Raw genomic sequence first — 13674 nt, 5'->3', positions numbered from 1 at the left:
CATTTACCCAGAGCCTGTGTCAGCCATTTATCCAAAGGATTATCTATTCCTGATTGTTCATGCATCGTTTTACTCAGAGTCCTCAAACCTTCTAAAGCTTTAGTCACCAAGCCATCCGGTGCTGTATTATTAGGAATAAACGTACAACACATATCTCCAAACATGGCGCAAACACCCCCTTTTTCCGCCAAAAGCATATCCAGTGCCATCCTATTCTGAACAGCCATAAGAGAGGTAGGAGCTAATTGTTCAGCTAGCCCCTCAACTGCATCTCTAGTCAGATTAGACAAACGTAACACATTGTAATGTATGTAATTAATTCTATCAACATTCTTATTAGGAGTAATCCAAAGGAATATGGATTCAAAACCTGCTGCAACCTGATCTACCAACTTATACCTGTCGGGAACCCCCCTGGGAACCCCGATCGAATCTATGTATGTAGGAGAATTACGTGCCAAATCAAAATCAGAACTACGCTTAATTCTATGTAACAAGTGTTCCTGATTTAAACCCGGTCCCATTAACAACAGTGGTGCCACCAACCTTACCATAGCACACACACCCACAGAGTCAAAAGGGATCCGGACAAACAACTGCTTTCCGCCACAATAATAATACAAACCAGCTCTTGCCCAAGTTGCTATATCTTTCACAGGAAACACCCATTGACACCATTCAGGTGGAATTACTCCTACCCTGGACGTAACTTCTATCCCCCACCCTGTGAAATTAAAACACACATATTGCTTATTTTGATTACCAGGAGTAAACGGCCCAGGGATAGTGTCGTTGTTTATAGGTGGGAAAAGATCATGATAGAACTCACACCCCACCGAGCGGCCTTTTGTCAACCCTAAAATGCAATTATATCCTGTAGGATCCTCAAAAGGAAACAAAGGTGCTGGTTCTGTGGTTAAAATTGGCCTAGCTGCGGCACATGCTACACAGCTCTCAGCCGTATATTGTCTGGCAGTCTGACCCATCCAAGAAACCCACAAATTACGTCTCCTATCCCCTGTAGAACTCTTAAGAATGTTACCAGGGGTCAATTTATTATAATCTACATTAGGTCCTCCTGAAAAGGATAAGTCTCTCCCCTTTCTGGTGAACTAATCAGTTCACCAGAAGTAGTCGCATGATGTAGAGAAAGTTTAAGCAAACCAACAGGACCGTCATTCGGTGAACCTGCTCCAAGAACAAGATAAAAGCCTGACGGACTAATACTACAAGGTTTGGGCTTACTAACTCCACTATTAAATGCAGAATAAACCCCAGTGTATGCCCCAAAATAAGGATTAATGTTCAACCCAGAAATGGTCAGGATAATAGGATTAACACCTGGTTCCACCCGATGAGAACCTCTAGTAATGGTTAATGCCTCTTGTAATAATTTATCAAACCCACCATGGCGAACCGGAACAGCCTTATTTCCGGTATGCCATCTCATATAAACCCAGTAGTAACACCAACGAGAAGGAGGTTCTGGAATACCCTTCGGAGACACACAAGCATAAACATCAGAGTCCTGCCAGACTGATGGGTCACTACCACAATCTACCACTGAGCATAAATCGAATTCAAATACAACCCTTGTACCCAAAGTGTAATGCAGTTCAATACCACGATGTTGAGTCAGACAATCATCTGTATCCTGAATGGCCCGCTCCTGACGCCTGATAGGATCAGCAGCACCTGCTCCTCGAATAACAATGCTGAAAACAAGCATGCACAACATAAGAAGTAAAACCCATAAACCCAACGTCAGCTGCCGCTGAACCAATCCAGTACCCAATTTCTGCCCCATGTTTAACTTCATACAAAAACCGGAATATCCTAAAAAATATATTTTAAAAAGGAGAATCTATAGACCAAGGGTACACTGGCCCCCACACCTGAAAAAGAAGGTTATGACAAAAAATGAAACAAAAACAACCCCCTTGTAAGATCAAACAAATCCTAAAACTATTACCAGCTTACCACAAAGGTCCTTCACCGGCAAATGTAACCTAATGACTGTGTACCAGTCCAAACAAGTCAAATATTATAGAAATATAAAATCAAAAAATATTGTAAAAAGTAGATCAAAACATCTGTTATATTTAAAGCTAGAAAGATAAAAAGCATATAAAACCACAAATGATTACAAGGTTTTCGTTTTTTTTTTTTTTTTACAATGACATCAACTTCTTTCTTTCAGACGTTCGTAGAAGAAGGGTGGCGTCCCACAGCCACTCAATACAACGTGATGAATCTGCAGGCAGGAACTTCAACACACAGGTAGACTGCCTGTGGTGTCAAGAACCAGAGGGCTTTATTCTGACCCTGAGTCTGGTTCTATGCACAGCTGACTGAGCCCAATCAGCTGATCCGCTCCTTTAAACCTCCTGAACCTCCGTCAACGACCTCTGAGGTTCTGCTGCTGGTGCACACTGGCTCCAATGAAACCACGTATTACCTTTTCCTCCCAACCTCACCGCATGTGAGGTTCTCTCGATCACCTTGAAGGGTCCCGTAAACCTCGGCTCTGACCACTTTCTTTTGATGACCTTGAGCCAAACCCAGTCGACGTCCGGAGGTGGCGTTCCTCTTTCTCCTTCCTTGGGATGTCCACGGATCTTGGTGTACGCCTCCAGCACAGCCTGCAACTGTGAGAAGTACTCCTTACTTGTCAGACTCTGCAGGTCGTCTGCAGTTCCCGGTGGTCGACGTTGGGGCCCAGGAAAGCTTCTTCCCGTCTCCAGCTCGTAAGGAGTAAATCCTGTGGTTGAATTAACCGAAGACCTGATTGACATCAGAGCGAGAGGCAAGGCATCAACCCATGATAGTTTCGTTTGCGCACAGATTTTAGCCAACTTATTCTTCAAGTTCAGGTTCATTCTCTCCACTTTGCCCTGCGACTGGGGGCGATACACAGTGCCAAACCTGTGTGTGAGCCCTAAACTGGACTCCACTCGTTGCAGGTCCTGGTTCTTGAAGTGGGTTCCATTGTCAGTCCTGATCTTTTCAGGGAACCCGTGCCTGGGAATGTAATGGTTAATGAGGCATTTTATCACAGTTTTGCTGTCCTCTCTTCTAGCAGGCCAGGCCTCTGGCCATCCTGTAAAAGCGTCCACACACACCAACAAATACTTAAAACCACCAGCAGGGGTCACCATGTCCGTATAATCAAGAATCACTTCCTTCCCAGGAACTGTGATCAAAGGAAATCTGCCCTGCAAAGGTTTCAAAGTCTTCTTTGAGTTAAATTGCCCACACAGTGAACAACTTTTTACAAAATGTTTGACCATATCTGACATAAATGGATGCCACCAATGGTTCAGGTTGTCCATCATCTGTCTGACACCCACATGTCCAACACCATGTGCCTCAGAAAAAAGCTTCTGTTTCAAACCTGGAGGAAAAACCAGTCTGCCATCTGGCCCTCTCCAGCAACCTTCCTGCTCTGAGGCTCCTCTGAGCCTCCACATATTCTTCTCCTCCGGAGCTGCTCTGCTCTGCAACAGTTTAATGTTACTCATGCTCAACTCTTCTCTCAGCTCATCTTCCACCGTCACCATCATCATCTGAGGCGCATATCCAGCGGCTGCTTTGGCAGCCTGGTCTGCAGCCTGATTCCCTAATGCAATGGCTGAATTACTGTTATCATGTCCTTTGCACTTTATCACGGCAATTCTGGCCGGTAATAACAAAGCATCGGCCAGCTCTCTCATTTCCATCTCGTGTTTTATAGGTTTACCCCCCGCTGTCAAAAATCCTGCTCTCAACCACTGACATAACTCCACATGAACTGCACCTGTGGCATATGCTGAATCTGAATATACATTTACCTCCTGTTGTTCTGACAACTTTAATGCCTCAATCACTGCTACTAGCTCTGCTCTCTGCGCTGACTGAGGTCCTTGTAACCTTTCTGCCTTCCTTGTTACAAATCCTGAGCCTATTCGTTCAACAACAGAATAGGCTGCCCTGAGTCCTTCACCTTCATGTCTGAAACAACAGCCATCTGTGAACAACTGTCTCACCTGTGGGCCTTCAATAGGACTAGCCTCTAGATCTGGTCTCACCTTCTCCATCCTGGAAACCAATTCTTCACATTGATGAGGTTCGCCATCCGTCATGCCATCTGCCATGTTCACACCTTCATGTGTAAATGTGATGTTGGGTGCTTCCAAAATTTTGGACAGCCTGTGTTGTCTGAGTGCAGTCATAGTGAAGCTTTGTGAATTCACATAAGCCACAACACTGTGAGTTGTCAAAATGGTTAGACTGTGTCCCATGACTAAATGTGCAGTCTTTTGAATCATTCTGGCTATTGCTGCTGCATATTGTGTACATTGGGGGTGACGTTTTTCCACGTTATCCAACATGACCGATATATACATCAAAATTTTTCTCTCACCTGTTCTTCTCTGAAACAAGATGCCATTTAAAGCAAATCTGGTTGCAGAAACATCAAGAAAAAATGGGATAGAGTAGTCTGGAAGAGTCAATTCAGCAGCAGATGCAAGTCGTTGTTTAAGCAGAACAAATGCTTCTTCCGCTTCCTGAGTCCAAATCAAAACATTATTTAGTTTTCTCATACCTTGCGCCTTCACGAGGTCCCTCAAAGGCTGCGTCAGGTCTGCATAGCCGGGAATATAGTTACGGCTGTAACCAGTTAATCCCAGAAAAGACAGCATGTCTTTCACGCGCAGCGGTTTAGGATGTGACAAAATGCTCTGTTTATGACTGGAGGACATGCTGGTTGTTCCTGCGGAGATGACACGGCCCAGGAAAGAAACCTGTTTTCTGGCAATTTGCAGTTTATCCTTACTGACCTTAAACCCATGTTCATGGAGGTGTCTCAGAACCAGTTCTGTAGCCTGAAGACAGATCTCAGCAGTTGGTGAAGCCAACAGCAGATCGTCCACGTACTGAATAAGGGTGGTGTTTCTTGGCAGAGGACATGTCTGCAAAACATCTTTCAAAACCTGATTAAAAATACCTGGTGATAGGGCAAATCCCTGTGGCAGTCTGGTGTAACGCAGCTGGCGACCTTTATAAGTGAATGAAAAAACGTCTCTGCATTCTTCAGCCAAAGGAAGACAGAAAAATGCGTTCGCCAAGTCGATACATGTGTACCACTGCTGAGAGGGCTCCAAACTGGAAATGGCCACATATGGGTTAGGTACAGGGATTGTAGGTGTCTTCAAAACAGAATTTACAGCTCTAAGATCATGTGCCATGCGATATTTACCAGTTTGTTTCTTTTCCACCGGCAAAATGGGTGTGTTCCAGGCTGATACAGAGGGTTCTAAAACTCCAGCTGTCAAAAGGCCCGCGATGGTATCAGCAATGCCTTCCTCCGCTTGAGGTTTATGTGGATACTGATTCACCCAAATAGGAGAGTCAGTTGCAACCTGAAATGAAACTGGAGCACATGAAACTAATCCCACATCCGTGGGACTGGTTGCCCAGAGTTGTGATGGGAGAGCATCCAACATCTCTGCTGCTTTATGATGGTCGGTACGTTCCCTGCCATGGTGTCGAGTCAAAAGCTCATGTTTCAAAAGAACTTTGTCAGAGACATCACAAACAATCTGATATGTGTTAGTGGAATTTGAAAACAGCAAACCTGGGACGCTGGTCGGTGCCCAATCAGTAGTCTGGAGGGAACGCTTAACCATCCCTCCTAATTCACTGGCCTGTCGCTCAGAATGGAGAGAAAGAGAAATATGAGGAAATGCTTCATCTGACATCATATACCATTGCTGTTGTTCAGGAGTTAACATCACTGCAGCTGCCACACCCTCAGGGGCCACATACATGTTCTTAGATGTGACTGTCCATGGGTTACCTTCAAGTTCTGCAGCAAATGATTCCTCATACCAATCTGCGTGATTTCTGTCGTAGAACAGAGTGACGTGTGGAGGATCAGGTGGAGTCAGGTAGGAACTTAGGCTTTGAATCCAAGGCTTCCATAGCTGGAACACCGAGAGAACACCAGCTTCAGCAGGTTCTGTTAAGAGTCCCCAGTAGATGTCAGCAAACACTTCCCCCACGGGCCGAACCAGATATTGTCCATCCTGGAAAGTGTGACCACATGCTAGAGAAGAACCGTCTGGAAAGGTAACAGTCAAACCTTGAGGTCCACAAAGCACTGCGGCTCCCAGTTTAACCAACAAGTCTCTTCCCATCAAATTGACAGGTGTAGATGGAGACCATACGAATGAATGATGCAGTTTCTGGTTTCCAACTTTCACCGGAAGTGGTAAAGTCATCGGCAGACACTGTTCCTTCCCTGAGAAACCCATTAGTGACACAGTCTTAGTCGACAGCAAAGAGGCAGATGGCTGATTGATTATAGTGGAATATGTAGCTCCAGTGTCGACTAAAAAGTTCATGTGTTCTTCTCCAACCTTCGCTGGCAGCATGGGGTCTGCGGAACTCACGCTGCTGGAGTTATTCTCAGGGATGTGTCAAAATTGTCCATAAAAGTTTTCTCCGACCTGGGGGTACTGACCTTGCGGAGGCGGGGCCATATTAGGGTTCGGTGGCACAATCTCACCTCCTGGTGGGAATTGACAATCCCTTGCCCAGTGTCCAACTTGTCCACAGTTAAAGCAAATGTCGACAGGTGCTCTCCCAGGTCCGCCATATCCACCTCGTCCTCTCAGACCACGGTTCCAACCTGACCGTCCACGCCGTCCACCAAATCGCCATCCGAATCCACGCGCAGAACCCGCAGATCTGTAATTACATGGAGGATAGAAAACAGGAGGGGGGATCCCTCCCCCTTGCATTGGATTAAACTGAGGTGTCACCATCGGGGATGGAGCCCCAGGTGATGCAACTGCCGAAACCATAACATGTTCAGTTTTTTCTTGTTTACGTTGATTCACCTGCCGTTTAGCATCTAATAATTGCAATTTGATTAATTGATCATGAATATCCTCTTTCTCTTGTTTTTTCTTCTTCTCTACATCCTGAGCAACATGCAAATGGTGTACAAGATGTTTTTCCCAGCGGGCATACTCACAACCAGGCATCTCAGGATTCTGTTTCATCAGCTGTGACACCAAAGGAGGCACACCTTTCAGGACAGCTTCCCTGAATAATTCACCCAAGTTAGAACTATCCCCTTTTGGATTTACACCTGTGTGTTTAATCCAACTCTCTTCAGCTTGAGTAATGAAATCCTTTGGATGCTGTAAGGGATCCCAGTCAAACTTGGGAACCGCTGCAGGAGTTGATAATGGGAAATGTTCTCTAATTGCGTTCCCCAAACGAGTGATAACTGAAGAGAATAAAGTTTCATCTCCAATATTGGATGTTCGAGCTTCATATTCAATGTCATCTGCAGTTGAAGCAGGAACACAACGGCCTAGAACAGCTCTAAAATCACCCAAAGCCAGTTTAGTTCCTTTAGTTAGATTATCAAGTTCGGCAAGCCACAATCTGCCACCAGCTGCAATACTAGGCAATTTGTCCACCAGGGCTTGTACATCTCCAAATGAATAAGGGACATAGTTTTCTGTGCCCACATTATTTTGTAATATAGGCATCTGCACTCTAGTGGGACCTTGAGAACGAGTTGTCATTGAATGCATGCTGTGAAAGCGATCCTTTAAATTTCTTCCCACACCACGAGTGCGTGGTGTTCTCTGTCTCCTGGCAAAATCTGCTTCTTCAGTAGAATGATATAACCCATTATTATCAACCATGTCTTCTTCAGCATGCGTTTCTCCCTGTAAGGAGAAATCCAACAGTGGCACATTTAACAAATCAGTGGCGTTGTCCTCCTGCCAAATCCCTTTTAGTGACATTTTTACATTAACCTCAGGCTCCAATGAACATGGGTTATTAAACTTGACATTAGTTGATACTGCTGGTGATCTAGTTCCTGTTTTATTAAGATCAACATGATTTAAACCTGTTGCTGGTTGTGTGTCTTCTGAAGATACAGAGGAACAGCCCCTAGAGGGCGGTCTTACTCCAGGGTCCTGGGCGTGCAACGCATGCTCCTCAGGGTCTGCTTTCGTCATCTGACAGGCTGTAGGCGGGGAAGAAGGCCTGTTAACAGACTGAGACGAGTTCTCGCGAGCAGCTCGAGCGAGAAAAGGCTCACAAGACTTAAAAGGAGTGAGGGATATGGGTGGTGCATTAAATGACGTATGCGGGTGTTGAGCATTATCTGAACATATATCGCCCCTTGGAGTATATGCCGGGAGCGTTTCTATTACTAATTCTCCGCCTCTAACATCCAGAACTGGATACAATCCGGAAGAAGTAGTGTTTATATTGTATGGCGGAGGAGATTGTACTGTTTCTTCTTTTGTTTCAAACAAATGTTTAATACCCTGCCAAATTACCAACAGTTTTTCCCATGATTTAACTTTTCTATCTGCGTTTTCCTGATCACGCTTCCCAAAATGCAACAAACCAACAGATTTTTGTCTTTGAATACAAGGTAAGGTGTTTCTTACTTTTAGCATATTGTTTCACCAAATACTTGCCCAGGGGTTCGCTGTGTTCCAGCCGTTTCTCTTCTGCTGTAACGGCTCCAAGCACTTTCTGCCTCCACGCCGACTGGGTCTTTTTATCTAACTTTTCATGCGTTTCAACAAAACCCATCAGCGCCTCTACTTGTTCACCCAAGGACTTCCAAGGGGCCGAACCCCATGCATCGTCCTGAAACTCCTGATCAAAAGCTCCCGCCATGATCCGGGCTATACACAGCTTCCTGACTCAGTACTTTTCCACCGCAAAAAGAACACGTGCAAAGCTATTCACAGCCACACATACGCATGCGTAACCACCCGTTCTCACACACACACAAGAGACTTCGAAGCCGCGCACACACAAAGAGACAGACTCACACCAGAGCTTCTAATCATTCAAACCATGGATCCCATTTAAACCAAAATAAAATTGTTGAACCGACCAGGACAGACAACATTTAAGACAGACAGCCTTGCGCATCACGGAAGGTCCTCTTTACCCTTTCCGTAGTCGACGGAACCCACTATTCATTTAAATACCACCTCGGTCTAACCGTCGTGCAATCAGAATCCCCGTTCTGATGCTAGAGAACAATTTAAATGTTCCCTTGGGGCCCCTTTTAATCTCTTATCTTCTTTTACAGCTCACTTTAAAGGTCTTGCTGTCTTAGCCTCAACTTTTAGATGGTTTTGTATTCTTGGCCGTTCCTATCGCTACGTTTCTTTGGAGAGTCCCCTTTCTCCGAGGTAACGTTCCACCTCAGTGTTAAAATTTCCCCAGACTCGTCAGTCATGGAGAGGGAGCGACCAACTTCCGAGACTATTTTTTATCTTTGTAATTTTATCTTTTTTATTGTCTTTTATTTTATTTTTCAACAGCCTCACAACTTAACGGCTTCTTGGCTTTTATCTCTTTTATCATTTCTATCTTATTTTACGGTTTTCCGACGTGGACATACAGATAACTCTCATTCTCTCATTTCTCGGTTTCAACATAAATTCTATTTAAACCTATTTGTACTGTTCAGCCTCTGATATTTTGAGAAGAGATTCCCTAAAACCAAAAGCATCACTCAATTTTGCCTACACAACTAAGGTTTGCCAATGGAGAGAAAATCTCCTTACCTGTTTTGGGTCGACCCGTGATGCTTATGGCAAGGTCCTCCTTCGTGTCCAATATTCAAACAGACTTTTTACTCACAGCCAAAACCCGGGTCACGGCTCCAAGTTATCGAGACCGGCACCTGTGAGGCCCGTTTAGCCAACGGCCCCTCACCCCTTCTCGTCTCACCCGGTCGGAGATTTGGCACAGAGAGAAAAAAGGCAGTGAATTCAGAGGCAAAAACAACAGTTAAACATATATTTATTACAATTTGGAATTCCAAAGTGGGAGACACTTACACGTTTATCACAGCATCGAATACCTTAAGTTCTCTGCCTGTGTCTGAAGCCTGTCTCAACACATACACGTTATCCCCCCCCCCCTTTTAACACAGACAGTCCAAGCGGGGCTGGACCTACATGAGACATTCAGTCTGCTGCACACATCTGTTTCTTAACCTTTGACTTTTGAATATAATCTATCTCCTAGCTTGGTTCCTGGGAGTTTGACTGCAACAACATACACCCTCATGCAAGCATTTTAACAGTGTTATCACTTACAAGACTGTCATATGGCCTTGGTGCTTCCTGCTCCTGGTATCTATCTGAAGTTTGCATGCACCCTTTGTTTTTCACACACATCCATTTCTTTAGGTTACTGGGTTAAAGTTAACATCTGTATTACTTTAAGCTACACTATTATGTATATATATATATATATATGATTATATTTCCATAACACTAGTCAAAATTCCTTTCAAGATATCTCAAATTACGTCACCGGATTCGTCATTGAAAGCGTCACACATCCGTAGATGTAATTTAAGATATCTCGAACGTAATTATGACTAGTCAGAATTACAATTTAAGATATCTGAAATAAGACATTGCGTGTAAGCCCCTTATTGGCTGTAGGCTGCCCAAAGCTGCCTGAACATTCAATGGCGCTGGCTGTTTTCGACAAAATTGTAAGAAAATGCCACAATATAGAAAGAGCTTTTTAAGTATGGGATATGCAGAGAGGGCGAAAATAGTATACTTGAAGAATGCTTAAGAAATTTGCAAAGAATTTCGGATTTACTTGCTGCCGACGCACACAATGCACTGAAAAACGGCTAGCTGAAAGCGCTACTGTCGACTCATGTCCAAGCTGGAAATAAGGAATATTCCTCAGCCTGGGCCAGTTCTGTTAATAACCAGATGCAGTTTTTATACTGTGGTAAAGCATCTGCCTCTTGGGAATTATGGTAAAGCCAGCTAGCTCTTGATTTTCACATGCGAGACGGCACAAAGCATTACAGCACCCTCCTTTAGCTTCTCTGAAAACAAAAGCGCACGCCTCCGGTTCCTGTGTGATGATATATGGCAAGCCGTTTCGTAATTCAAGATATCAGTAACGTCATTTTGACTAGTCAGAATGTCAATTTAAGATATCTTAAATGGAAAAGCTGAATAATTCAAGATATCTCTAACTAGAAAAGGCTGTTCCTGCGAAACAGCAGTGAGAATGCTAATCTGCAGAATGATTGAGCAGAATATGCAGAAAACATTGAAATCAGATTTGAAGAATTTGAAAAAATTTAAAAACTTGAAGGGATTTGAAGAATTTGAAAAAGTTTGAAGAATTTAAAGAAATAGAAGAATTTGAAGGAATTTGAAGTTTTAAAATTTTGAAGAAATTTGAAGAATTTGAAAAATTTGAAGAATTTGAAACATTTGAAAAAATTTGGAGAATTTGAAAAAGTTTGAAGGAATTTGAAAAATTTGAAGAATTTGAAGAAATTTGAAATATTTGAAAATTTTCAAAAAATTTGAAGGAATTTGAAAAATTTGAAGAATTTGACAAACTTGAAGAATTTAAAAATTTTGAAGAAATTTGGAGAATTTGAACAAATTTAAAGGAATTTGAACAATTTGAAAAATTTAAAAAAAATTGAAGAATTTGAAGATTAAGAACAACTAAAAAAATTCTGAAGAAATTTAGCAAGGCGCCTGCCTCGTGGTACCGTCAAAAATACTAACGGGGAGTAACACTGCGAATTTCAGCTTCCTACGGTCTTCACAGCACCCACAGTGCCCTTCGAAAGGTGCCATGTTAAGTCAATGGACCTCCTAGAAGCCTCTGGCTAAAAGGGTTGTCATGGAGACTCCCTCACAGCTGTAGCCCTCTATTTGTCTGTAAAGGCAGAACAACCCCGGCTAAGCAGAAGTTGGTAGGACCTTTCTAAAGCTACTTCTGGTTAGCAACATGCTAACCGTTAGCCGCTAGCATGGTTGTGTTCAGTATCACCGGGTGATTGTACTCTGTCAGTTTGGTCCAAATCCTGTACTGGGAAGGGCCTCAAAAAGGGGTGCCAATACTTAATGTCACCAAACGTGACCAAAGTTCATGGGTCAGATTGGCCTCCTTTAGCAACTCAGCCTCACCACATCTGGGCCAAGAACTCAACATTTGACCAAAATGGTCAGTAGCGCCATTTCCCACATGGGGGGGGTGCTGTATTGGCCAATTGGGTCGTGTCTGGGCATCATGCCAGGTCCTGTTGGAAGCAAAGGCCCAATAGGAAAGCATGTGACATCCAAAATGGGACAGAAAACTGACACATGGCTGAAAGTCACTTGAAAATTTTAAAATGTTAAGAGGAAGTGACTGTGCGAATTTCAGGCTCCTACATTAATCACAGCCACTGCAGTGGATGTTGAAAGTTGCTATTCTATCCGAATGGAGCGTGTCCCTCTGACCCTCAGAGTTCCGTCGTCATGGAAACTCACTGACACAGCTGCAGCGGCCAGTCTCCCGAAGTGCAGAGACTTTGTCAGACTCTGCCTCATTGAAATAGAATGGAGAACTTTGCCTCAAACAACGCTCCATATCTCCTGTTCTGTAAATGGTAGAGACATAATTTTTTCAGCGTTTAGTTCGTAACGGATAGGAGAACAAGAAAAACTATCGGTTTTTGCTAGAAATATTTTAATTTAGGCGTAAAAAATTATGATATAAAGAGGATTTTTATGAAATTTGAGAAATCCTCTACAAACGGTCCCGAACAAATCGCTGTAGCTGAAAAAGTATAAGAGATATCAAAATAATTCTTTCACTCTGAGTATCAGCAGGCTTTTGAGGACTATGGAGTTCATTTTTATGTTTGTACAAAAATCGGTGTAGGCACAGCGACGATGTAAAAAGTGGATGATGTGGAAGAATGAAGCTCCAAAGCGTTTTAAGGATTTTGCACATTCCCTACTCCCGAACAAATTGTTCCTGCGGAAAAACCGTAACAGTTATCCACAAAATTCCTTTTTTATGAGTGCCAGAAGGGTCGGTACATTCATGTGTGAAAGTCTCATGCCTGTACATAAAACGGTTTAGGAGTAGCGATGATGTAGAAAAGTGCCTCATTTGGGGAGATTGAAGTCTGATCCTGTTTTAGCATTTTCCCAAAACGCTACTCCCGAACAAATTGTTCCTGCGGCAAAACCGTAACATTTATCGACATAATTTCTCTTTTGTGAGCGCCAGAAGGGTCTGGACATGAATGTGTGAAAGTCTCGTGCCTGTACATGAAACGGTTTAGGAGTAGTGACGATGTAAATACATGTGATGTTTTGGATTTCCAGGTGTCGTTTTTGAAAACCGCTCCATAGGAAATGAATGGGGAAGGTTTCGGGTTAGTGTCGCTCTGAGGTGATTTGCGAAAAATCTATAAATCCCACACCAATGATGGTTACATTTTCCGAATCCAGACAAAAATTCCTACGTTTTGATGTATAATTTATGTGGATAGGTTGAAAATTGAGCGAGTGAGAAGAAGTTGTTCGGAGAAGAAGAATTTGTTGAATTTCTAGAGTGCGCACTCTAACAGAGGCTCCTTGACAACCATAGCAACGCATGTTATTTGCTGAATTTCTTGAAAAGCCAAAATTATTTTAAGGAGGTACTATATGAAAATGGTAAAAGATATGAAAAAGCTGAACTATACCATAATAGCTGAAAGGTATCACTACATTTTAAAAGTTGAATGGCGTTTCTAGCTGAAAGTAGGCTGAAGCAGTAAGCTGTCAAAAAGCTGAAATATTTGAAGAATTTGAA

At 43.2% G+C, this 13674-nt stretch overlaps 1 protein-coding gene across 2 annotated transcripts; it reads right to left on the bottom strand.

The window, feature by feature from the left end:
* Positions 1-1103: 1103 nt before the first annotated feature.
* On the bottom strand, positions 1104-6002 carry LOC118558590. 2 transcript variants are annotated; one of them, XM_036129046.1, is made up of 3 exons: positions 5840-6002; positions 5618-5687; positions 1104-5413 (listed from the first exon to the last, which is right to left on the bottom strand). In XM_036129046.1, the coding sequence occupies exons 1-3, from the start codon at positions 5867-5869 to the stop codon at positions 2379-2381; spliced, it is 3135 nt and encodes a 1044-aa protein (XP_035984939.1). In that variant the 5' UTR covers positions 5870-6002; the 3' UTR covers positions 1104-2378. The 2 variants fall into 2 exon arrangements, with proteins under 2 accessions (XP_035984939.1, XP_035984938.1); XM_036129045.1 differs by having other exon boundaries at positions 1104-5687.
* Between the last annotated feature and the right edge of the window lie 7672 nt (positions 6003-13674).

Source organism: Fundulus heteroclitus, unplaced genomic scaffold (assembly GCF_011125445.2).
Source record: "Fundulus heteroclitus isolate FHET01 unplaced genomic scaffold, MU-UCD_Fhet_4.1 scaffold_132, whole genome shotgun sequence".
In the NCBI taxonomy this organism is placed as follows: Eukaryota; Metazoa; Chordata; class Actinopteri; order Cyprinodontiformes; family Fundulidae; genus Fundulus; species Fundulus heteroclitus.
Note: the sequence above shows the minus strand (reverse complement) of the source record. Positions and strands in the feature narration are given on the sequence as shown.

Excerpts from the sequence above, each read along its gene's own strand:
- LOC118558590 (XM_036129045.1), bottom strand. The coding sequence starts at position 5,869 with ATGAGGAATCATTTGCTGCAGAACTTGAAG. Across the intron at positions 5,688-5,839 it reads ATTTGCTGCAGAACTTGAAG|GCCAGTGAATTAGGAGGGAT; the intron begins GTAACCCATGGA and ends TCTGAGCGACAG.